General features: G+C 38.2%; 3 protein-coding genes across 4 annotated transcripts in view; 2 read left to right on the plus strand and 1 right to left on the minus strand.

Moving 5' to 3' along the window:
• The window catches only part of LOC144201782 (laminin subunit alpha-3-like), a 38,119-nt gene extending 26,727 nt beyond the window's left edge, over nt 1–11,392 (minus strand). Inside the window, exons 1-13 of the mRNA XM_077724552.1 lie at nt 10,970–11,392; nt 10,027–10,179; nt 5,403–5,520; nt 5,058–5,176; nt 4,809–4,979; nt 4,128–4,228; nt 3,619–3,734; nt 2,863–2,981; nt 2,361–2,451; nt 1,236–1,367; nt 654–704; nt 513–560; nt 232–366 (exon numbers count right to left, since the gene is read on the minus strand). Of these exons, the coding sequence (XP_077580678.1) occupies nt 232–366; nt 513–560; nt 654–704; nt 1,236–1,367; nt 2,361–2,451; nt 2,863–2,981; nt 3,619–3,734; nt 4,128–4,228; nt 4,809–4,979; nt 5,058–5,176; nt 5,403–5,520; nt 10,027–10,179; nt 10,970–11,227 (1,612 nt within the window). The 5' untranslated portion in view covers nt 11,228–11,392. The remainder of the gene's footprint in view (nt 1–231; nt 367–512; nt 561–653; nt 705–1,235; nt 1,368–2,360; nt 2,452–2,862; nt 2,982–3,618; nt 3,735–4,127; nt 4,229–4,808; nt 4,980–5,057; nt 5,177–5,402; nt 5,521–10,026; nt 10,180–10,969) is intronic.
• Nucleotides 11,393–12,034: 642 nt separating this feature from the next.
• Nucleotides 12,035–18,903, plus strand: vps4b (vacuolar protein sorting 4 homolog B). 2 transcript variants are annotated; one of them, XM_077724680.1, is made up of 13 exons: nt 12,035–12,347; nt 13,275–13,386; nt 13,570–13,670; nt 15,136–15,247; nt 15,356–15,500; nt 15,583–15,641; nt 15,966–16,085; nt 16,168–16,324; nt 16,418–16,566; nt 17,102–17,183; nt 17,267–17,486; nt 17,576–17,716; nt 17,811–18,903. In XM_077724680.1, exons 1-13 carry the CDS (start codon nt 12,327–12,329, stop codon nt 17,910–17,912), a joined length of 1,521 nt encoding a protein of 506 aa, XP_077580806.1. In that variant the 5' UTR covers nt 12,035–12,326; the 3' UTR covers nt 17,913–18,903. The 2 variants fall into 2 exon arrangements, with proteins under 2 accessions (XP_077580806.1, XP_077580807.1); XM_077724681.1 differs by lacking the exons at nt 12,035–12,347; nt 13,275–13,386; nt 13,570–13,670 and adding an exon at nt 14,029–14,305.
• A 187-nt stretch (nt 18,904–19,090) lies between these two features.
• On the plus strand, nt 19,091–25,799 carry kdsr (3-ketodihydrosphingosine reductase). Its single transcript, XM_077724880.1, has 10 exons — nt 19,091–19,546; nt 20,189–20,278; nt 20,377–20,433; nt 20,499–20,564; nt 20,641–20,736; nt 20,809–21,000; nt 21,083–21,166; nt 21,237–21,320; nt 21,679–21,780; nt 22,566–25,799. The coding sequence occupies exons 1-10, from the start codon at nt 19,358–19,360 to the stop codon at nt 22,683–22,685; spliced, it is 1,080 nt and encodes a 359-aa protein (XP_077581006.1). The 5' UTR covers nt 19,091–19,357; the 3' UTR covers nt 22,686–25,799.
• Nucleotides 25,800–25,931: the final 132 nt, after the last annotated feature.

Below are 25,931 nucleotides of genomic sequence, written 5' to 3' on the forward strand. Positions count from 1 at the left end.
CATGACTTGAAACACAATAAATATACTACTAAACTGTTCATATTGACCCATATACTTCACAGTATTAAAGTAGTTTTTCTCAGAAACCAATAATTTCACCTTTATCATAAACAAGCATTGAACTTGTTGATCATTCTTGCTCTAATGCATATCATGTACAGCCAAACGAATTAACACTAACATTTTTAGACAGTGTTATAGGGTTGATGTATTTGTATGTGTCATTCACACCATGGCAATCTGGAAAGGAGTAAAAGCCTGGTCTGCAGCGGTCACATCGCTGGCCCTCGACATTGCCACGACAAAGGCAGCGTCCTGAGGCATCACAAACGTCTCGCTGCGTCCCTCCCAGATGACATGCACATCCTGTACGTGTACACATGCACACAAAACAATAATCAATAAATACCGTGACTCAAGATTAACATTTCACCTCAAATGACTTCCTGGGAACTGCTTCTAAGAAGTGAACTTTGCTCGTTTCGTGTAAAAAAAATTCTAATCATACTCACGCTGGCAACTGATTGACCCATAATAACCCACAGGGCAGGAAGTAGGAACTACATAGGGGGAAAGAAGTACAGCAGGATTGAAGTATTATTTGTATTTTCATTGTTATTATCTAGGTGTATATTTAAATTATCTATATTTACCAATAATTGATCCAGAAGGGGATTTGGTAGTTGTCTGGTACTCTGGATAACCTGGTTACAAAATCAAAGTAAGAGAAAAGAGAAGAAAATGAATTGTTCTGTTGTTTCTGAATGAAAATCTACCTTTTCATTGAATATACATCTGCGTCTTTCCTAATCAAATTCTAACAATAAAGAATATTAGAAATGTATTGTCACTATACAGAGACTTGAAATTAAAATGTACTTCAATTTGTTGAAAACACAAGTAAAAATAAAATGCACAGTTATGTAAACTATGAACAAAATCTATGAAAATTTTTGCATTTACAGTAAGATAAACAGTCAGAGGTCAAGTCAGGAAAGAAAAATGTGCTTATCTTTCCGCTTTAAAACACATTAAGGAGATAAGATGAGGAAACACTACTTATGTTCAGGCATGCAGTTCAAGGGACATAAAACCCTGAGTTTTGGCATCAACACATTTAACGCTTATCTTTACAGTTGACCTCAAGGCAAAAACAGACCAATCAAAGCAGTAGAGCATCACTCATTGTATATTCACTTACTTCAATAGCAAATGTGTGTGAAAAGTAAACTTACGAATGCACTGAGGATAATAATAGTGGCCTTCTGCGCATCTCTCGCAGTTTTCTCCACCAAACTGCACTTTGCAGAGACACCTTCCAGAACCCATTTCACAGCCTTCTGCAGTCCGCTCGTCGCACCTGCAAGCTGCCGAAACCCAAAAACAAAACAACACAAACGTGGGATAACATATTTTGGTGCTATTCACAGCTATTTGTCTATTTATAACCCAGAATGTAATGCAGCGAATGATCTTCCTGGTCATATATGGCCATCGACCAATCATTTCCCACCACTGACTGAAATCCAAATCTGAACAGACATTTATAAACAGTACAAGGACCACTTGAACAATGACTATTTCTAAATATAAGTATTTTATCTTGGATGTGCTCCTGTTTCCTTTTTCATACTTTAAAAGAGAGTCGAGTCAGACAGAATGTGCCGCCTATACTGCTGTTTTAAATCCCCTTCTATACACATACACACCTGCTGTGTACCATCAGCACGGCCTTGCTTCTATTGTTCTTTTTATCCAATCAGCTCTTTGCGCCCCAACCCGTATCACCACCTGTTGCCTCATTTGTTTAACACAATTTTGCATTGTGTTGGACAACAACTGTCCAATGCCCGATAAAGAATTACTGGGAAATCTCAAAGGACTTTGAGCACCAGCTTTGGTGTCATAAAAAAATTGGACAGCATTATACAGGTGATCACATTTTCTAGTTAGCTTTGACAACTATTTTTAACTACTCTCTGGATGCAGAATCCAAATATGTTCTCTGTTTTTCTACAGCACACTAATTCTTTCATATATAGAGTCCTGTTATTTATTTTTTTTTTACATCGAAAAAAATGCTATAGTTAAAATTTCAAGTACCATTAATCATAATAGAAGTCCAATTTGTTACACCCGTTAAACAAATTTGATGACTATCAGCCTCCCTAGTCCAAATTAATTGGATGTCTAAATGTATCAATGGCACTGAAACATGAATATTCACTAAAAAGAGAAAAAAATAATTTAAAAATTCAGAATCTTAAACTATGTGACTCTCGTGAGGATAAATGGCGCAGGAGATGAAAATCTTAAATGAAATTTAAAAAAAATAAGAAAATAGAAATGGCAATACTCACGTATGCATCCATTGGGAGACTCAGGAGGCACTCCATAAGGTCTGAAGAAACCTTCAATGCATCGCTCACAGTTAACTCCAGCAGTGTTGTGCTAAGAAGGAAAATGTTAACCTTAAAAGTATACACTGCACTTCTAAGCCTTGTCTTGATGTTGTCATCTTATTCAATTTAACAAGTCTAGCTAAAGTGGCCAGTGAGTGCAACATGCATTTGAACTTATACACTGCCATTGACAGCAATAGACAACAAACCTGTTTGAACTAGGAAGACAGGCAGTAGTTATTTACTGACAGTCTTCCTAGTTCAAATGGATTGGACGTTTATTGCCGTGCATTTGCAGCCAATGAGTAACTATAGCATCCAGTGGAGTTTAAACTCAGATCAAATAAGGCCAGCCAGTGCCAGTGTATGCAGTAAATCCCCACTGACTAAACATACACATCGACATCCATGCATGCTCACACACACACAAATCAGTCAAGACATAATGAGTGTTTCATACCTGGCAATTGATGCACACGCCTCCTCCCCTGTGCCCACCGGTGATGTCTAAACTTGCTCCTTTGGCTTCTACCTCCGTGTCATAATAACAGTCGATGGCGTGAGTAAAGCACTGGCAGGCTAAAAAGGAAATCACAGGGTCACTATTTTTGTACACACATGAAATTAAACTCAACAAACCTTGCATAATCTAAATAAATACAAAAAATATGGTTGCGTGGGCAGTATATAAAATAAATATAGAATAAATATTTCTGTTCAATTTAAAGTATGTTCACTTGCACTTTATGCCCCGAATAATGTGTAAAAGAAACCACACATTAATTAAAAAAACAGAAGAACTAAGAAATATTTGTTATATTCTGGAGCAGTAAATGCATTTTTGTCTCATGGAAATAATCCTTTGTAGAATTTAATTCAGTTAAATTAAATTACAATTTGATGTTGAGTCATGTTGACTGATGACTTGATCAATAACATTATCCTTTCTAAAGAAAAACATATTTAATAGTGTTAGCCAAAGTCGAATAAAACGTTTTAGTTTCAAAACGAAGTCCAAAAAGAGTGTGATGCAAATTCTTTATACTAGTAATTTCTTAATTTTGGACTCTTCTACATGCATGCCACATAAGGAAAGTCGTCCTCCACTCTCTCAACAAGGTGCTGAGTGATACCATATCAGGGCATCGCCAAACAGTAACAAGTGGACACTTGAGTTCTCGGCACAACGCTGTCAGACGGCGTGTCACACACTCACGTTGACATTCGTTGGGGCTGTCAACAGAGGCGGCACGCCACGGCTTCTGGCTGAATCCTGGACAGCAGCGGTCACATGACTCACCACAGGTGTTGTGCTGGCACTCACATTGGAGTCTGATGAGATTAAACAAACACATGGAGCCAACCGGGAATGTAGTTTGATGGTCATCAATGCCATTTGGTATGTTTTCAATTGTATGATGTCATGCTAGAATGTTAAATTTAACTAATTCTCTGCCATTGATGGAGATAGACATTAAATTCATTTTGAGTGGGAGGGTTGGCAGTGAATGAGGATAAAAAAATATATGGTCCTGCACTGTAACCAAAAAAGTATAACTTTCAACATTGACAAAATTTTGTCTTTTATCAATGTGAGGTCCATTAACAAAGAAATGAAGTAAATTTGGATCCAGTAAAAAATTAATAAGCAAAACCTTAAGAAAGCCCACATGACCGGTGAGATGTAGTAGGTATTGAAGACCTTTTTTTAAAAGGGAGACTTACTTGTTTGGGTCTTCTGGGTCACGAATGGCCCCACATGCCTGAGCGTGGCCGTGACACACGCAGCGCCCACCGATGCTGATATCTTTGATACTGTAGTAGTACTGAAAAAAATCATAATGAACCCATCAGGCTTGTTTCCTTGCCAACAGGAGATAGTTATTCATAGTATCAAGTGTTACGGGCCGACTCACTCGACTGTAAACGCTATAAAATCATTAACATCTGTCAGCACACAATCATCTCAATTAGGTATTGTAATATACAGAACTCTTCTATTCTTTCATTCATTTTCTGAAACGAATAAGGGTCGCAGGGAGGGGTGGAGCTGAATCTGTGATCAGCCAATCGCAGGGCACAAGGAAACGGACAACAGATCGTACTCACACTCATACACAAGTGCAATTTAACATACTACTCTACTCTGATTGTCTTTGGGATATGGGAGGAAACCAGATTACCCAAAGAAAACCCACCCAAGGCTGGGTAGAACATGCAAACTCCACACAAATAACCACTCGGTCACCCCATATATAGAACTATCACAAATAATTTCATGATTGAATTCAAACAGCAAAGCTACAACTCATGATACGACCCAAAAACCTAATTATCGGTACATATTTTTTATTCTATTCAAGCACTGCGCCAACGTGTGTCATGGCGGTCCAATTCGTGACTCACCCTACGTGTGACGGTGGGGTCTCTCATAGCCTTGGAGATGAGGTGACCCAGTAGCGTGTTCGTACGCAGGAACCGCAGGCGCACATTGGTCGCCCTGGTGAAGTGCTGCAACACTGGAGAGCGGGTGAAGTCTCGAGAGCCTGGTCGACCATTGATCAAGGACACCACAATCTGGACACCACACACAGTGATTTAGTTTCAAACACATATAAAAATATGGCAGATTTAAGTCGCTGGCATGGTGTTTACCTCTCCGTTCTCCAGAGGGACGAGTGAGGAATAATCGGTAGTGCAAAGCTGATCACCGTCATTTATGAGTGGAGCGTTGGGACGCTTTCCGAACCTATCGAAGCACTCGTGTTTGGAATCTGCACACAATGTTGTTTTTCTCAAAGCTTTTTAAAAAATACTTTGTGTATTTTGTCTTGATTTTCATGAAAACTGAGTAATACTGGTAGGGACAACATTCCAAAAATACTTTTCTCATGAAACGAGAAATTGGTTAACATGGTTTTTACTTGGCTATTTTTTTCAATTGGATGTTCATGTTGATATGTGTAAATCTTTACTACATTTTCTGATGTAAAAACTCACGTGCAAAATACTGCCAAGGGGTGAAAGTCCTCCCATTGTCAATGGAGCGCTCCAGCACCCACAGGTCAGGTCGAGGAGAATTACCAAACTTTATGATGACGTAAGCAACATGAAACATCTTAAAAAGAAAAGAAATTACAGTTAATCTCCAGAAAATAACCTGCCAAAGCTTCCTCTAGAGCACTAAAGAAAAACTCTTGGAAAAGCTCCTAAAACAATATTTAAGATTTCAATAGCACACACACACACTCAGGCAGGATTCTTTAAATGCTTTGGGATTTGAGTGATTGATGAAAAGGATATTTGTTCTTTTATTTCGAGACATTTGTATGGAAAATCTCTCTTGATGCTTCAGGGCAGGCCTGCACTCGTCTAGCATCCACTAGTGCGTTGATGAAAAAGCACGGCAAGGCAGGTAAGGAAAGTTTTATTTTCCACAATAAAGTGTAAAAACAACATGCAGACTTAGGGTTTGTTTCAAAGATGTTTAGACTGCTACAAGAGAGTAAAAGGGACAGAAATGAGAGCATATGTCACATCAACACTGGCCTTATCCTGAAAGATTCCTTTCAAAGTCACCACCTCGAACAACACAAGTTTTTATGTGAGCATGGTTACAAACATTCCATAGTGCTCTAATGTATCACAACCTAAACAGACCCACGTTCATTAAAAGACACAGTTGTAGTTAACATCTTAATCCACTGTGTATCTATCATGCGGGGAGAAGATTTTCACTGCTGTGACTTACGACTGGTGACAGGTTGCCGAACGCGGCGGCACCCTCGGCATCACTGGGCATTAGGAGAGGGGTGGGAATGTGGCGCTATGTCCGGAATTTGAGATGGATCTGTGTGCCAGCCAGCACGTCTCTGACCACCCTGACTCACTCCCTGCCTCCCAATCCTTCCCCCCTGTTTCTCCTAAACTTCTGGCAGCCTTTTATTGATGGTGGTGGGTAGCTCCCCTGCAAAGCTGTGCTTCTATTTTCAGCTCTCATGTTTGTCTGGGGTCCCCTTGTTTGCCCACTCTGTGGCCTGTGATGAGGTTTTCTCTGATTAGTTGTGAGGGCACATCATACTCAGCAGTGAAGTCACAAACAAAATATGGAATAAAGTACACTCAAAAAGGCATCAATTCAGTAGAAATTGAATTTTAGTGCAGTCGTGGAATAATAATTAAATAATACTTACATTTGTTTCCAATGGGAACTGTTTATTATAGACTACATCCCATCAACATCATCATCATCATTTAAAACTGTGCTATCTGTATACATCTGTTTTATATATTTTTTTCATTAACATGCATATATTCATTACTATGTGCTTTACCCTTATTAAATAAGAAATTAATTCATTCATTTTCTGAACTACATATCCTCTGAAGGGTCCCGGGGGTGCTGGAGTCTACCCCAGCTAAGTACGGGCACCAGGTGGGGGACACCCTGAATCAGTCGGTGGCCAGCCAACCGCAGGGGTGCAGTATCTGACACACCTTTAATTCCCCCTCTATTGCATTTCCATGTGTTAGTGTGTCATTCTGTTTCTAGACGATGAAGTTCTGTCAAGTGTTAATTTGGAGGTCAGAAACAGGGGCAGTAGGCAGTTGGCCTGCAGCACTTTACACCTCAGGGTGTTCATTTAGCACATCACATAAATTGATGCGAGCTGTCGAAGCTTGACAATTCAAAAATGAAAACACACGCAAGTGTAGAGATTAGCACCAAAGTATGAATGTTTCCTCAGTGTTCATCAGAAGTGATCTAAAGGAATAAAAAAGGATGATTTGAAGGGCTGTCCTGTCAATGTATTGTGAGGTTAGAGGTCGCTCCTGATGCTTTTACAAGGTTTTAAGGCCAGGAAGATGAGACACATGCACATGTCAAACAAAAACTTTACTTAACAACTCAACAAACCTACTACTTAGGTCTGAGCACAACACAACCAATATTATTTAAAAAAATAACACAATGGATAAGTTACCCCGTAAAGATACAACCATGTGGGTGTTTACTACACTTAGAAAAAGTTGCATACACGAAATAAATTCTACATGATTATTTCGGAGGGTTTTTTTCTAATTTGTAATTAATACACCAAAATATATTCAGCTTTTGAGCTTTAGCTCGATCTGCACGCTTCCCTAACAATAAACCCACAACACCAAAGTTCAAACAAAGTGCACAACAGAGACCAGTGTACAAAGTCTAATGTGACATCCTGAGATTCTGATGTGATAGCAAAGGAATGCCATTCAACGAGGAGGCATTACTTTCTGTCACAGGCGATCAGGCCCGTCGGAGGATTGCGGCAACACAATGCATCGATGCAACTGTTTGTGTGTGCACGCAACAGGTGGACAGCGGAGGGCGGGGAGTCCACGAGTCTGCTGTATTTTTCTCCATGACTACATGGTGGAATTAGGAAGATGGCAAAGAGCCACAACAGAGCTGTAGTTGTCAGCATGAAGAGACAAACAATGTCTACGTGATTGGGCTTTATAGACATTTGTCTTGTGACTGCATTTACTCTAATAATGTCACCAATAAAATCATGTTCATCGACACACCTTTATTCCTGTGAAGCCAAAACCAGTAAATAATTGACAGCAAAATAAAAGTATCTAAACTCTGAGCCTTCAATAGGCCCAAAACAGAAAGATTACAATTAGCCCCAAAAAAATGGGACTAAATAACTACTATATGAGATTCATCAAAGTGTTTGTACATTAGTTAGCAATTAGAGTATAGTTAATCTTTTGGCTGTGGTTGATTATTCATTTATTAACACCAAACAAATTGAATATCTAACGTCATCAATGGCAAATTTCCAATAGACTTCAAGCACCTGAATCAGAATGAGCTGTGGATCATCAGCTGGACCACAGTAACACTATAACCTGCTATTTGCCTCAGATGTTCAGCTTACTCAGATAGATAAGCACATGAATACGCAGCCCTCTTAAAATACATTCCCTAGAAAAATGGAGTGACTGTATGTCTGATACTTGGTGTCCATGTTTACAGCAACAATATTCATTCCAATGGTCTGACTACTGGAGAATTGTTTCGCCATGCCAAGTGCTCCTAGAAAAGAAGTCCATACTTTGCTGTGCACTGATGTGGGTTAAGTTTACCACTAAAGCAGTAACCACAAATAGGACGAGAGAAAGATTTGGCTTCTGTTATTAATAAATGAAAAGCAATGTGAAATTGCTTTTATTGACATTTCTTGTATGTTTGAAGTGGATCACAGAGCAGTGGCTGGGAAGGATCAAAACCAGACACTTGTTCTTAATAACTCATATTTTAAACTTGGCAGACCATCAAATCTGTATTCAAAAAAATGAAAGAACACTTTGAGCTTCAGTACAAATCTCAACACTGCCTTTATCTAAATTATCTGCTCACAGTGTGTTATAGAAAAGCCACCTGCACAGCCCTTGAAAGAAACCACATAACTCATTCAGTTGTGTTCTAGCCCAAAGATTGCACCCCCAAAAATAACTTAACCTATATAAAACACCCCATTTTTTTAAAGAATAAATTTGGATGACATGTATTCATTCATTTGATTGTCATTTGCGATCGCTGGTTTGAAAATGAGTTAAAACACACACAAAAATGCAACACTGACAACTCCAGACATGCTGATGGCAATTGATTCTGTTAAAAGAAACGTGTTTGTGACAGGTGTGTGTGTGTGCTTTCATGTGGTAGCGATCCTGGTGAGGGTCCAGGAGGGTTTTGTGTAGCTGGTAGTCACAAGTAAGAGAGCTCATGCCATGCCCTTTATAGCGCTCCATAATACAATGTAACACTCCCAAATACATGAAGCATTACCACATATTAAACCCAGGCGTCCTCAAAGGTCCTACACATGTCCGCGCACATGTACTAGTATTATATTTAGCTATGTAGGGTCTTTGCTTAGCTTAAGCGTGGAAATAGAAAAGCCGGCGCTCATTATGTGACACTGGGAGAGTCCAAAACAACACTTTTTAGATCTTCAACATCATGCTTTTAATAAGATTCTACAGGTCCAAACAAGAATATTTCTGTCTTTCCCTCTAGTGGTGAAACAAGATCACTCAATGCCAGTCTTTACAGTTAAATTGATGTTTGTAACTATCAATTGCAGGGAAAGAGTTAAAGCCTACAAAAAACAAAATAATCCTCAGGTATAGTGGAAAAATAGATAGACAGTATTACACTATATATGTATATATTTACCCTAATAAAATAGACTGCAAAACAAAGACAAAATGTTCAACGACAATTAACAAGAAAATCACAATCAAGGGATCTAAGTGTTTGACATTGGACTATTTTATAAGTTTATTTATGAGAACCAAATATATCCATTTAATCTGACCACTATGATATTTTGTGCTGCACAACACATTCGCCAATTTTTTATTATTATTATTTTCGTCAACACTTTTATGGTGATTTGAATGTTGGATAACTTTATTCACATTGGAAAAAAAATACATTTGGATGTGCTTTTTCTTCCTCCCTAATACATTTACAAAGAATTGGATCGGGACTCAGTAGCAGCAGAACAATAAATCAGGTGAGTCGAACTCGATTTGCATGCAAAAATATGAATTAGAAAATTACCTGGCCGAGGTCCAGAGTGATGTTCACTTCATTGTACCCCAGCCCTTTGGAGAGAGGGGGGCTCTGCCACCAGCGTTCTGTCCCGTCTATAGCATTGGTCACTGGGTGAGCTTTGCTCGGGTCAGCGGCATTGCAGTAGTCGCAGAACTGGCCCTGCATTACGACAAATGTTCAGTTAGGACAGGGGTCGGGAACCTTTTTGACAAAAAGAGCCATAAACAATTCATATTTTCAAACATTATTCACACAAATAAGTTACAATGGAGGTCGAATATAGGCCAGAAGGAAAAAATTGTGTCATTTCCGAGAGACTAGATTAGGTCAAACCAACAACCACCATTTATTCTATATTTGTTGGACCTTGTTTAAATTTGCAATCCCAAACAATTTCTATTCAAGAGGGTTCACAGAGAATAAAAACATTTAGTGGACCAAGAATTCAAAATAAGGCACTTAATTCTACTTAAAATCACATATAGAGATCTATTATAATGAGAGTTAAAGCTCAATCACAAAGTGCACAAATAACAACAACAAACAAACAGACCAAAAAATCTATAAATAATAAGAATAAATCATAAATAAATAACAAATTTGCTCAGGGATGCAGTTACATGTCCAACTATTTCCTAACAAAGGAAGAACAGTAACAATAGATCGCAAACAAATACAAGATATAATATGTCTGGCGATTAGATTTAGACCTAAAGGCACAAAAATGAACTTCTATTGTCCCCCTTCCTACAGTTTCATTGTGAGATTGCTATTATTCCTAAATTGATGGAGTGACTTTACACTTCTAATCCTGAAGGCCATTTCCTTTGCAAACAATAGAATAAAAACTTCAAATATTTCAGGTTTGTTAAAACCCTGTAAAAGCCAAAGTTCAGGAAAAGTAAACCTTCATAATGGGAGCTTTATGTGGTTAATATTGCGATCTTACCTGAATGTTTTGAGTGACAAATCCAATGGGTGGTCCTCCGACGAGTTTACAGTACAAATCAGATCTGGGGGTCCCAAATTCATCCTTCCCACAGGTGGCAGTGGAAGAAATACTAGATCTTTGCGCCAAATTGAAATAAGGGGGGCTCAAACTAAAACCAGTGAATCCCTGGAGCGCTTCTTGCGCGTTTGCGCACCTGTAAAGAAAAATGGAGAAAAACACTGCGAGGAGTTGAACTCCTGTTACCTCTTTTCCCATTTTCCACTGTGGAGATCCCGACTGGGTGTCTGGTCATCTGGAGAACCGTATTCTTGTGAAATGCCTCATTAACACGTTTTTTCAAGTCCAGCCTTGAACGTGACGAGCCTTGGAGGTGGAAATAAGCAATGGATCGCATGAGTCCTGGTTGTGGACAGCCTCAAATTTTCGAGAAGGGGAAAAGGCTCATCTGACTGACGCTCCCAAGTGACGTCAAATGGACTTGGGACTGCCTGTGTGGTCTTCTGTCACTCGTTGCACGCATATAGAAGTACAGAAAGGTCTGATCTACCCCTTAATAGGTGCTTTGGTCATTAAAAATAAAATAAAAAGAATAAAAACATTAAATGAAATAAATTATTTCCATAAAAATCATATTCTGGGTCATATCTAACGCCTAATGCAGTCCCAAATAAATTGAATTGAATGTTTTTATTGTCATTATATAAATATAATGAGATTTAAAGCCTGGGCAATGCATAGGATATTTTTTTAAATTGACTTTTTAAAAAATTGTTAATGACAGTATTTTTTTCAAGACACAACGAATGGAGGATTAATTCGTTTCGACTGAATTGATCATTCACTGCTAGCCCTTCAAGTTCAAATGAATTGGACGTCTATGGCTCTGAATTATACTGAATTTGTTATATAATTACTAATATTATTATTGTGGGGTGAAATCGAGGTGATTGATTTACAAATACAGAACTTTGTCTACCTCTAGTGGACATTTTGTGCATGACACGCATCTTAAGTATTTCTTCTTTTTTTAAGGGGCGTTACCAAAAGCTTCGCGTTTCCTAGTTTCAGTTTGCAAGTGAAACGAAATAGAACTTAGCTAGTTATGACTTTGTGACGAACAGTACAAAAATGATTACTTAAAATTTATGTTCCGATAGTTTTAAAGTGGTGAACAAGGAAAAGCAGTGGACAGTATTTCGAAAGCTCGCGAAAACAACTTGTGACTCACTCTCATGTCGGCATTGTCGAGTGTGTGGCACAAAGCAACCAGGAACCAAAGTTTGCTGTCACTAGTGCGTCTGTGGCAACAAATAAGCCTCGAATAAGTTCATTTTGACTTGTATTAGCCTCCAAGATGGAACCCACCAATTTGCAGGTAGGGTTGACCATCAATACTGTTTTGCTGTTGAATGAAAATATCCTAAAATCGCATGGCGAACAAAAAAATTCTCATTTATGTGTCAACCAAAGTTCGTGAATGCCATAGCTATAAGCTATCTAAAAGAGGATAGTAACAGAGTATGTTTGTTGTTAATTATTGAAGACTACCGTGGGACTGATAGTGGGCATTGGTTATGTGTATTTTTTTCACATTAAGCAAAAACCAACAAAAAAAGTATCAAAACTTGACGTCCACAAACGTTGGCATCACATTGGGGGTAATCATGTGTCTCAAGTCCAACTACTATACTGACATGTACAATATCTAGGGGAAAAAACCTCAAAATACATGCTTGGTAGGGTTTCAGTTTGCAGATTTACTTGACCCATTACAAACTTCCAATTAGTTACTATGATGAACTCTTTGCTTTGTGTTTTTAGTTTATTATCTTGTACTCTGACAAATAATTTCCATCTCTCAATACTTGCATCGTTTACCAAATTGATAAACAATTAAGTCTTGATACTTTCATTCCAGTTATGTATAAGTTGTTGATCAGGTCATAACTGTCTTTTTGGGTTTGAAATATTAGTGAATTATGACACACCTGGTCAACATAACACACCTCTCACTCACATGGACCAATATTATTTTTCTTCCATTCAAACTAGGTGCGTTCTAACAAAATTGTTACTCCACCCGGCCCAAATATTTGAACAATCTTATATTCATTGATTATCAGATTGAGATGTGATTCAGAAAGATACCAACATTGTAGTTTGCAATGGTTAACCTTCACGCAAGATCTTAGTAATGACTGCTTCTCACTATTTGCTCATTGTTTGTAACTCAATAAGTAAAGCAAATATGGAATTCAGCAATTCAGCATGTGAATTGTCAAACAATCCTGTCATCTTGCAGAAAGCCATAGCAATGGCGAACAAGGCCTCGCAGGCGGACCAGTCGGGAAACTACGAAGACGCCATTCGTGATTACAAACATGCCGTCAGATACTTTCTTCATATATTAAACCGTGAGTTACCAAGGCAGGTATTCCATCATCCCTGCTGTATTTCAGAAAGGTTACACCTGTAGTCTTCACTGTCCCAACATGGATGCCCATCACTCACGTGATGTGTTATATTTTGTCCGATTCATCCACAAGGAAATGATCTCTGTCTTGAATCCTAATGAGCGATGTTTTTGTTCCTGTTAGGTGAAACCCAAGGTAAAGATGGCAACCAGAAAATCAGAGAAAAATGTAAGGAGTACTTGGACAGAGCTGAAGAGTTACAGGAGTACCTTGAGTATAAAGAGGTTAATACAGAATTGTGTTTCTGTGCGAATCCAATCATACCAATATTTAGCTAGTCTCAAATGCGTGTAGAAAACTGCCCTGCCCAAAAAAAGATACCAACACTTGTTCTGTTTTCTAAATAACACCAAATCAATAGTTGATTGAGAATTAATTTTGTCTAATTTCATGTTAATTGTGCCAGGGGTACTGTGTCTTACAATATAGTAAATGTAAACAAAATGAAAATGCTGTTTATTTAATTGTAAAAGGTCCATCTTTACCATGATCTATGTATGCTTTTGAATAATAATAATAATAATAATAATGGAAGAAGAAAATAGGGTGAGGTTAAAAACAAAACGACGTCTTATTGTTGGTGTTGGGCGTTTATTTTTAAACAAGATCAGTTACGTGCCATAGCGTAATGACGTCATCACATTCCGTGTGCGCAAGTCGACGCTTTTCAATGCGGAAGTTTCCACCTCGAAACAACTCGGCGACGTTTTCAGGAACGAAAACAAGCCAAACAGCTATTAATTTAACGTGTTGACGAGTTTACTAAACAATAAAAAAGGGCTGATTTAAGAGGTATTTCGATCGTTTCGGCTATCAAGACAAGTGATCAGCCATCATGGCTACCAACAATAATTTACAGGTAAGTGGAGGCTTAAACCTGAAAGCGCAGATGTCATAAAAACTATAAATATAGATATGACTAGACAGCATCAAAGAATTGTTTTGTTTTCTACTCTTCTGTTGCTATTGAGAAAGTCCATTTATATATTTGGCCGGCTGTCGAAAGAGGTAACGAAACATTAGCCGCTAACTAGCCTATTTAGCTATTTTAGCCTCAGCAGTTTTTTTAATATCATAGTATTTGAGAAATCGTGTAAACAAAATGCGCATTGAGAGCTATTTTACAGTCAAGAAGAATGCTTCCCTAACGTTACATGCAATAAGATGTCATTTAATTTCTGCGAGTTTATTTTTTGACAGCGCGGCTAGCTACACTAGCATATTATTTTCGGCCTATATTCGGTGTGTCCATCTTGGATATGAGGGGAACATTGTTGTACAATAACTTTATGACGATTAAACTCTTTAAAATAGAGAGGGAATTTTAATTATGAAGCCAAAATGTGAGTGTGAAATTTCGTCCGATTCTTAGCAGCTTATTTAAGTCGTCACGCAGAACAACAAAGTGCAATATATTTTTTACGTGTTGTTAACTCATTGCCTTCCATTGACAACGTTAGACGTCCAATTCATTTAAACCGCGAGGAGTGGCTGTGAATCCCCAACATTCAGTGCCAACGATTTAACTGTTATTATTTACATTGTCGTTTACAATAAAATAGTTACTTAATATAATCTTTTGATCTGGTCTTTGTTTATTTGATGTGAGAGGTAGAATATGTTTATATTCAATATGATTGTATGTTTACGCTAGCTAAAACTCAAATGGTTTTCTGTTTTTGTTCATAGAAAGCCATCGATCTTGCCAGTAAGGCAGCTCAAGAGGATAAAGCCCAGAACTATGAGGAGGCTCTGCGAATGTACCAGGCAGCTGTACAGTACTTCCTTCACGTTGTCAAATGTAAGCCATCAGTCATATCAATTTCTAAAGCATGCCTTTTATAAATAGCAGTGGTAAAAAAGTCACAATGTCTTCCTTGACATGCGTCATTTACCGGATTCTTTACAGATGAAGCGCAAGGTGACAAAGCAAAACAGAGCATCCGTGCAAAATGTGCTGAATATTTGGACCGGGCAGAGAAGTTAAAGGAGTATCTGAAGAAGAAGGAGAAAGCTCCACCTGCAAAGCCTGTCAAAGAGTCTGATGACAAAGGGTGCGTTTCTGGGTGTGGCAGTAATTTATGGCCAAATTCAGGTCAGATTTTGAATATTTAGTCTGTCCGTTTGTGTGCTTAGGAATGATAGTGATGATGGAGATGATCCAGAGAAAAAGAAGATGCAGAACCAACTCTCAGGTCTGTTATTTGCATAATTGGTGTGTAGCACAGCATGATTTTGTTTTGATCTTTGTGTGACTAGTCAATTTCCAAATTCCTCTATTATTACAATAATTTGTCCTGTACAATACAAAACCTACAGACCTGAAAGAAACTCCCTCTATTAAGCTTTAATGTTAACAAATTAATTTGGTAACCACCAATAGCTGGTAATTTCAGCTGAATCACTCCCTATAAACTTGGGATTCACAGTAATTTTACTTTAGTTTCTATACTCCACTTTTTGATCGATCACCTATTGTGTTGCTCTATCTAATTTTGTAATGTGATGAATTTCATCAGGTGCCATTGTTATGGAGAGGCCAAACATTAAGTGGGATGATGTTGCCGGTTTAGAGGGCGCAAAGGAGGCCCTTAAAGAAGCTGTGATTCTCCCAATCAAATTCCCTCATCTATTTACAGGTACAGTTCACAATTCTGCAGTCAGAGCAAATATTGTGGTGTTTTTCAATCAACAATAAAAAAAACTTTGGTTGATTTAAAGGAAAAAGAACACCATGGAGGGGGATCTTGCTCTTTGGACCTCCAGGTACAGGGAAATCTTATTTGGCTAAAGCAGTCGCAACAGAAGCAAACAACTCCACTTTTCTATCCGTATCTTCTTCTGATCTTGTATCCAAGTGGTTGGGAGAAAGTGAAAAGTATGAAACGTTATTGATCTGAAGTCAAAAACTTGACCGTATGATCAAAGTAGTAAATATTCATCTGGTCAATGTGTTATCTCTACCAACCAGGTTAGTCAAAAATCTGTTCGCCCTTGCGAGAGAACACAGGCCTTCCATCATCTTTATTGATGAGATCGACTCCCTCTGCGGCTCCAGAAGCGAGAATGAGAGCGAGGCAGCCCGGCGTATCAAGACTGAGTTCCTGGTGCAGATGCAAGGTAGCCCTCATTCCATTTGTACTTTAATTTCAGCTCTCCGCAGCTCTGCACTGCCTCCTATCTTGCCACTGGTCGCTGAAATTTTAACAATGGATTGCTAACTAAATCACATGGGGCTAAAAAATGCTGCTGTGACACTTTAAATAGGAGCAAAGTTTGCGAGGTAGTTCACACCATAAAACTCGGAATTCATAATACCCTTTCCAAGCTGTACAGAAATGTCTTAAGGGCCCATTTCTATACAATGGGTAAGCCATTTTGATTCAAAGGCAAATAAGCTACAACTATAAAATATCTCCAAAACAGTTCCAATCTAATGCAGGTTGAATTTAACCGTTTATCTGCCGTTGTCACCTCAATTGAGTGGAGCCACATTTCACACTAAAATTTAAAGAAATTAGAGATGTTCTTGCCTTGGCTCAACAAAAGTGCACGAACACTGCACTTAACAAAAGGGAGCAATGCTATTTTTTTTTTTTTTAAATTTTTTAGGTTGGCTAACCTTATGTTGTTTTTCCACACACTCCCATTTTAGGTGTTGGAAATGACAATGAAGGAGTGCTCGTACTTGGGGCGACAAATATTCCGTGGACCCTAGACTCTGCCATCAGAAGAAGGTGAGAGTGCTTTTACTTGGTGCGAGTCGCATCATGCAAATGTACTACTGTCCGCTCATTTTTGTTCAATCAAACCATGATAGATTTGAGAAGAGGATCTACATTCCACTGCCAGAAGAACACGCGCGCTCCTTCATGTTCAAACTCCACTTGGGCTCCACACCTAACAGTCTCACCGACTCAGACTTTGTTACACTGGGCAAGAAAACAGATGGCTATTCAGGGGCAGATATCAGTATCATCGTGAGAGACGCGCTCATGCAACCTGTCAGAAAGGTCCAAGCGGCCACACATTTTAAAAGGGTAGGTATTTGATATAGTTGTGTAGTTATATTGTGAACATTGCTTCTTCTTGGCTAATTATCCCATTGAATTGATTGTGTTTTGCTTAGGTCAATGGACCATCGAGGTCAGATCCTCAAAAGGTAGTAAATGACCTCTTGACTCCTTGCTCCCCTGGCGATCCCAATGCAGTTGAGATGACATGGATTGATGTTCCAGGAGAGAAGCTTTTGGAACCTACAGTTTGCTTGGTGAGGTGTCTTCAGAACAAGGCTACTATTTGTTTGTTTTTTTAAATGAATGGGAATAATGAAAAAATGCTCTGTATTGATTTTTTCTCTGCAGTCTGATATGCTGAGGTCTCTGTCCAACACCAAGCCCACCGTCAATGACCAAGATCTGGGAAAACTGAAGAAATTCACAGACGACTTTGGACAGGAAGGCTAATTTAATCTTTCTGCAGCAAGCCAAACCAAAGCAAAATAATTGCAATGTTCTATTTACTGTTTGCTTTTCCCCATCCCATCTCATCTTAACGATTTACTAGGACAAGGTTACTCTTCTGGCTCCCTGACAGTCTTATAACACAAAAAGGCTGAATAAGCTTCTTTTATTTGGCACTCCATCCTCTATAAAAACATCACAAAGGGGTGGAAAACATCTTAAGACATCTTAAGAGTGAATGCAAAAGTAACCATGGTTGCATTTGGAGTATGCACACAGTGTTTTTTTGTCCATAGACTATAAGCATCCCAACTGCTGTTTTGTAAAATTAGGCAACAATAATTTTATAGGACATATTTTGTGGTATCATAAACAAGTTATGAGGAAGTGAATTGTGTTAAGAATCTTAGTGTGGCATATACATATAATACACTTGCAAAATTTGTGTACATTCAATGGATCACCAAAGGTGCCAGACCAGCATTATTTGAGAAGGATTATTCAACTCTGTTACTCAGATTTGTTTCACAGCCTCCTGGATGAATGGTCCATTTTGAAATAGGACATTATGCTGGTTAATAACTGCTTTTTTAAAAGCCTTGTCTAAAGTCGAATATTGACATAAAAAGTTGAATCCCGAGGCTTGTTTGTACATTGACACAAATAGAGATAGATCTAGTAAAAGTGATGCTGTGCCTTCAACTGAAGCTGTTTATTTTTCTATAGGTTTGTCTCAAAATTTCCCAATGCTTAACCATCAAAGTGCAACATCAATACTATAACTAATATGTATAATTCTTGCACATTTTCTGTACACTCTTATGCCGAATGTAAAGCTAGTCTTTTTCTTTACGTTTTGATGGGATTTTTTTTCTTTACTGTAAACTATTCTATATCAGCATCAATTATTTGGGGTTCTCTGAGGTCAACTTTTGCGTGTTGTACTTCTGGGTTTATTGTTTGTGAAATGTAAATAAAATATAAATACATTTAAGATTTTTGAATTGTTTATTCTGCTGTCAATAATTGAAATCATGAAAAGATGGGAAGGGAGCGACTGTGTGGCGTCACCGGAGGCAGGAAGCAAAAATGGTGCATTGTGGGTATAGTAGTTCATTAAAATCCAGCTCCGGTGCACTTAACCCATAACTCTTGCTTTTAAAAACTACATTGACCGCATGCAACCAAGAACGTCTGCTTCTAGTGGACAATTTTGTTTTGGTGATTCGGACTATGCTTTGTCACACTGAGCAGAGGTCCAACTCCGAATTTAAACCCGCACTTTACACACGTTGAAATATTTGTCAAAACCTTGGCATAACTGACTTTTGGTTTTAGCCCACCGTCTGCGAAGGCCATTGCACCCTGTCATCGCTCTGTTTTCGACCCAAGAAGCTGGCCAGCGCCAGCTAGTTAGCAAACCAGCTAAGTACTGCCAGCCATTACACATGTCCTCAGAAGAAGGTTTGAGCTCAACGATTACGGATTGGCTTTTTGTTCATTCCTGGTGGCTACTACTGCCGTTCATCATGTTGCTGGTCGTCGCTGCCTTCATTGTTGCCTTCGTCCTGCTATTATACATGATATCCCCGCTTATTAGCCCCAAACCCCTCAAACTGAACGGGGCCCATGTCGTGGTAAGTATTGGGGGGATATTTTGCGTGTTCGAGTTCTATACTTATTTTACATATGCTCTGCATTGGTGTATTTTTGAATAATGTACAACAGCACATTGTGCATTTACACTGTCACGTGTGGGAGGAAAGAATGTCAAAAGCCTTCGTGACGTCATAGTTATTTCCAAGGAAATCCCCTTGTATACATGACATTCATTCAAACAATTAAGTGTGCAAAGTGTGAATTTTGTAAAAATAGATCTTTATTTTTTATTTGATTGGAGAACATGTGTAAACACACAAATTCATATTATGGGTGCAGTACACACTAGTATGTGATAATGGGTATTATGACATGTCCGAAAGGGTGGGGCATTTTGGATACTCATTTCTGATTGGCTAAAATAGTATTGGGATTGATATCCCGTCCACCTCCAAATCGGGTAGCTGCTTACTGGAAATACTGGCTTTTATATACACTTTTCTCAACTATTAGACACCTCAGAAAATGCTTTGTTGTTTTAATTATATTAAACAACTATCTTCCCCGAGAGATAAGCATGATAAAGGTGATGCTTTCCCTTTTAGGCAGTTAGCAGCAGCAGCAGCATTGCCCAATGTGTGCAGGTGAACTGATTTATTGGTCCATCTTGCCATTTGTAGGTAACTGGAGGCTCTAGTGGGATTGGAAAATGCATAGCGATGGAATGCTACAGACAAGGAGCTTTCATTACCCTGGTGGCGCGAGATGAGGTAAGTCACCATCGTTGACTTTTTCCTTGAAAACATAACCGTGTGGTGGTAAGACCTCTATTTCTCTACTCTGAACATGTGCATTTTCCTTTATGCAGGCAAAATTGATCTTAGCCAAGAAAGAGGTGGAGAAATTTGCAATCAATGACAAGCAGGTACAGTAAAATTAGCAATTTCTGTAAATGGTAGACATTCGTGATAACCATTTCTATTTACCCAGGTTGTTCTTTGCATATCAGTGGATGTATCCAGCGATTACAGTCAGGTGGAAAGTGTCATAAAACAGGTACTGTTCTACTTTGATCTCACCTGATATTCTTTTGCTGTTTATGTTATACTACTTTGCTTTTGTACTCACACAGGCTCAAGAAAAGCTGGGTCCTGTTGATATGCTTGTAAACTGTGCCGGAACCTCCATATCTGGAAGGTTTGAGGAAGTAGAGGTAGATCGTTTTAAGGTGAGTAACATAAAGTCCTCTCATTCTCCCCTCACCATTTATATTCATCGAGTTCTTCGTTGTATTCGATAGAGGCTGATGGAGGTGAACTACTTGGGCAGTGTTTATCCAACACGTGCTGTCATAACCACCATGAAGGAGAGAAGAATGGGCCGCATCATGTTCGTGTCCTCCCAGGCGGGCCAGATCGGCCTATTTGGTTACACTGCTTACTCCCCATCCAAATTTGCGCTACGCGGTTTGGCCGAGTCCCTGCAGATGGAGGTAAAGAATTGGGAAGCCCTACTGGCTAGACTTGATTCTGTCTACAAGTTAACACACTTTAGTTTACGCTGGTCTTTCTCAGATAAAGCCATACAATATCTATGTGACACTGGCCTTCCCGCCAGATACAGATACGCCAGGGCTGGTTGAGGAAAACAGGACAAAGGTAAACATTAATCTTATATATTAGCCTCATTTATTTACTATACATGTAATGACTTCCTTTTGGATTTCAGCCTCTGGAAACCAGATTAATCTCGGAAACGTCTGGAGTTTATCAACCAGACCAAGTGGCTAAGATTATCGTCCGAGATGCCGTGGTAAGAAGTGACTCTTTTTTAAAGTTTGTTTCCTCCAAAGGACACATGCACTGTGTAAATCAACTGCTATTAGCTGAGCGGTCAAATCCTAACAAAATCCATCTTAAAACGCAATCTTTTTTATTTAAACCTGATTCTGACCAATCTAACATATCCCATTGGTGTAGATGATGAGATTCAACATCACCCTATTGTAATGCACTTTAAAAATTATATTGAATAGTTGTATGAACTTTATCATTACACCTTTACAAATTAGTTAACTGCTGAGATTAGGTATTGTATATGAAGAATACTTTTTTTTTTTTACATATTTGTTACATAAGGGGAAAGTTTATGTCTTCTTTGTTCACTACAGCAAGGAAATTTTAACAGCTCTGTTGGTCCAGATGGCTACATGCTGTCAGCTCTCACCTGTGGCATGTCACCCGTCACCTCAATCACAGAGGGTCTCCAGCAGGTAATCACGTTTCAACTTCACCCGTTATCCTAAAAAACGATTTTAGAAATTATTTTCTGAGATTGCTCCTATATTGTTTTTTTTGTTGGTATTGCATTATGGGCTTCAAGGGTTGCATTTTTTTGGGGGGTGGTATTTACTATTCGCTGTGGAAAATTTCCAACAAACGCTTGTAGTTGGATGACCTATATCAATATCAGCACAATTGGTACTAGTCATTGTTTTCTTAAGGACATTTATTTCAGAGTTGATGGCCATAGAAGCAGAATGCCTGGTTATTTTGTTTGTATGTCAAAACAACCAATAAGCCTACAGCTGGGAAGTTTCAGGAATTTTTAAAAATATTCAGACCAACCACAGTTGTAGATCACATAACATTTGTAACATTCAAGTTTGTTATTACATTTCCGGATGCCTTTTTAATCATTTCATGAGAATACAGTTCAATTTCCTGGTAACACACCAATAAAAACTCGAGCAGCAGGATTCTAAAACAGTTTCCTCTATCGAATGTAATGATTTCTTGACACCATGGAACTTTTGCCACGTTAAAAAGCACCACCAACTTGCCAGTGATTTTCCACATCTCCTACAACCAGAGGAGTGGTAGAAAACGTCAACTGGCAAGCCTTATTTAATAACACCCCAACATGTTTTAAATTCTTAACAAACAGATCGAAAACAGTCGTGAACCACAGACCTGACACATGGGGAATACTTCTGTTACAGTTGATATGTTAATATAGCAATTGCACTTTGCACTCATTGCAATCTTTACTTTGCAGATCGTCACTATGGGTCTGTTCCGTACCGTTGCCCTCTTCTACCTCGGAAGTTTTGACAATATCGTGCGTGGCTGCATGATTCAGAGGGAGCAGTCCAAGTTGGCAGACAAACGAGAGTGATCGCTGCCGGTCCCCGGTTGAGCAAGGTGAATGGATCCACTTCTCGCGTCCCTTTCGCCTCTTTCCGCGCAGTGACATTTCACTTAAACGTGCACATGCTTCTTGTCACGGGAGCAGCCTTACATTAGCAGGTGTTTTTGGTGTTGTAATAATGGAGGGAGGCAATAGTACACATTAGCGGGCCTCCCCCATCTTCTGGCACAGGAAGAGCAATATCCTGTCGGACTGGTTGTGCCAAATATGGCCTGAAATTCCATCTTAAGGGGCTGTAGTCATAACAAGACTAATACGTCACCTTTTGTCCTTCTCCCCGTTGCATGCTTCTTAAACGTAGAGGCCCTATTGTTCTAAATGTATTGTTTCACCTGACAAGAAGCATTCTACACCTTTTTCCTACCGATAAGTCTTTGCGGGCAAAGACGACTTAAATCCGACCACTCAGTTGGAACCGCGACTTAATGCTTTTGTATGGATGCGTGTGAGTGGGTGTCAGAATGCAGCTGTGGTGTAAATATGTGATGGAAGTCAAACTAATTTATGTTTTGTATGAAAGGAAAAACAAATTTAAATCATGAAAAGATTTAACTTGTACACTTTAAGTGTGACATCATGGCAGTGAGAGATTTTGTCCAGCATTTTGAGCTTCTTCTTGACTTGAAAGAAAAGATGCATTTTGCATTGATATGAGTTGAATTTACACCATATAGTTCTAGTCACACAATATTGTTTCGCTAACAATGCTCAACAAAATAGAAAAAAAATCTTGCAACTATAACAATTTAAAAAAAATTGTACATATGCCAATTTGATCTCCGCAAAGAGATCAGATTTAAAATTCTAAATTCACTGATCAGATTTAGCAGCACAAATTAACATTAAAAGAACAACAGCTTTAATTTTAAACTAAAATAAAACAAAAACACGAAAATATTATGTAAATATGCCAAATTAGACATTGTCTATCATTAAGTCATAGTTGATGGTGTCCAGCAGCGTAATATGGAGGTTTCCACTCATTATAATTGACAGGATGGATTACTCAGCTCAGGCCCACCACCAACTAAAGTTTAATTATTACAATATTTATTTGTTTACTGTTTTCATGGCTTATGTAAAGGCTTTGGCAGTTAAACATGATTATTTTGTTTGTACATCCAGGATGCTTTAAGTGTTTTGTCGGTCTAAAAAGACCCACATTGAGTGTGTCACTTGAAATGTGACTGGAAATAGTCATTAATTAGCATATAAACATTATAGCAAGATTGGGCTATTGGACCTGCAGTGGAAATACATTTGAAGAATCAACAAACTGCAACGAAATTTGTTTCATCCTTTCAATATCATGTTTCGTAGATCCAAAAATGGAGTATTTGTATTGTTTGGCACCAGTCGAAACAAATTTCATCTTGGTCCAGACTGAAATTAATTGTATTACTTGTATTATTTTTTTGTTTTGACTGGACCAAGCCTTATTCCAAGAGATCACTTCTTATCATTTATTTAGCAACAAACATTATTACAGCAGGTTCTATTATTTCAAGCCATAGGGAATGAAGGTTCCAGTGATTAGATAGACATTTTTCTTCTTCTTTTTAAGCATGCATAAGGAAGCTTTCGTGTAATTTTTATGTGACATTGCACATGAGCCTGCCACGTAGTCTGCGTTGGCGCTGACCTAAATCAGGACAGAGCGAGACTTGCTGGTTCGAGTCATTCCTGCGCGGGTCTAGTGAGGGTGCTAGAAAATTTGTTTTACATGCAAACAGTGCACAAAAGATTTTTTTTTTTTTTTGACGTCCTGCAAAGCACACACAGGATGCTTGGATACCCTCAAAATACATTATAAAACACACTGAATTGGTGTCCACCTTTGAAACTTATAAGTCTTCCGTTGATCCAGAATGTACATTCATTCAAGTCTGAGAATGGGATTATATATTTTTCGCACGCTGATAGTTTCATGCCAAAATGTGTCGAGACAATTCCTTTTGAGATGTCTTTTGTGGTCGCGTGGAGATAAGCACCGACCTGTTCTAGCCAAGCCTTAAGATGTGACGAGTGATTAAGTGACCACAAAGAAAGCCCCGTCCACACTGTTACGCGGGTGTGTAGTTTACCAATGATCAGCTTTGAGTGTAAAATGTCCATTTTTTCTTTCTTTCTGTCTTTGTGGATGTTGTGTCCGTTTTAGAAAACACGCCTTGCACAAATCCAAAATATGAAAGTGAGAAATCATGACTCGTGTTTGATGACCTTCTCGTTTGATTTTTGATTTAAAGGTGTTCCCAGCTTTTCTTGTTGATTTTAGGCATCAATTTATTGTTTGAGGTAGCAACACTTTTAAGTGCATCTCCCAAAAATTATGGTGGTAGGCAATAGATTTATTATAATAGTTCAATACAAAACCTGTATTTTAATGCCTGTTTTATTTTAACGAAAACAATTCAATCGTTATTTATCTATATATCCTGTAATTCAATTCAGGGTGGATTTTTTTTTATAATTGGAAATTTGACTGTTCAGTTGCTCTCAGACTAATAAAATAATTTGTGCAGGTCATAGACCACATTCTTTATTTTAAATATATTTTACAACGAAATCAGGCATTCAAATACAGTTGTGAAGTTTCCTCATGAATACTTTTCATCCAATCCAAAAAAAAATCATCGTTCATTTTTTCCTCAATGAATTTTAAGTTTTACTATATCATCATCAAAACTACTTCTAATTTTAGTTATGATTTCCCTGCATGTAATACATTAATATTGAGGTATGAATCTCAAAGTTATGACTTGAAAAACAAAGACCCCCACATTGTAATGAATTTAGATGCACCCCTAATTTTGTAGCCTGTTGTTTTAACACTGTTAAGCTATGCAAAGAAAAGCCTGTGCGTTTAATATCTTGGAGCATTTACACAGTAAAAGTATTGGGAGTTTTAAAACGTAAACTAGTTGCCACTTGTCATTCACTGTAAAAAATCTGTTCATGTTAAAACAGTTTTTTCTTTCTCACCTTTCACCTTGTGTGCCAGGAAAAGTAACCTGTCAAAGGTAAAACATTGTTGGATATTTTCTGACAGGTGAACTGAATAAATATGTGTTAAAATCTCAACTGTTAGTGCTTGATTTTTATCTTCATTATCTATGGGTTTTGTCACCGTTTTTAAAATCTAATAAACAAATTACATGTAGAAAATACGACAATTACACCCATTAAAGTTATGGAAATCATCGCTTTATTCTT

This window comes from Stigmatopora nigra, chromosome 9, assembly GCF_051989575.1.
Source record: "Stigmatopora nigra isolate UIUO_SnigA chromosome 9, RoL_Snig_1.1, whole genome shotgun sequence".
Classification (NCBI taxonomy): Eukaryota; Metazoa; Chordata; class Actinopteri; order Syngnathiformes; family Syngnathidae; genus Stigmatopora; species Stigmatopora nigra.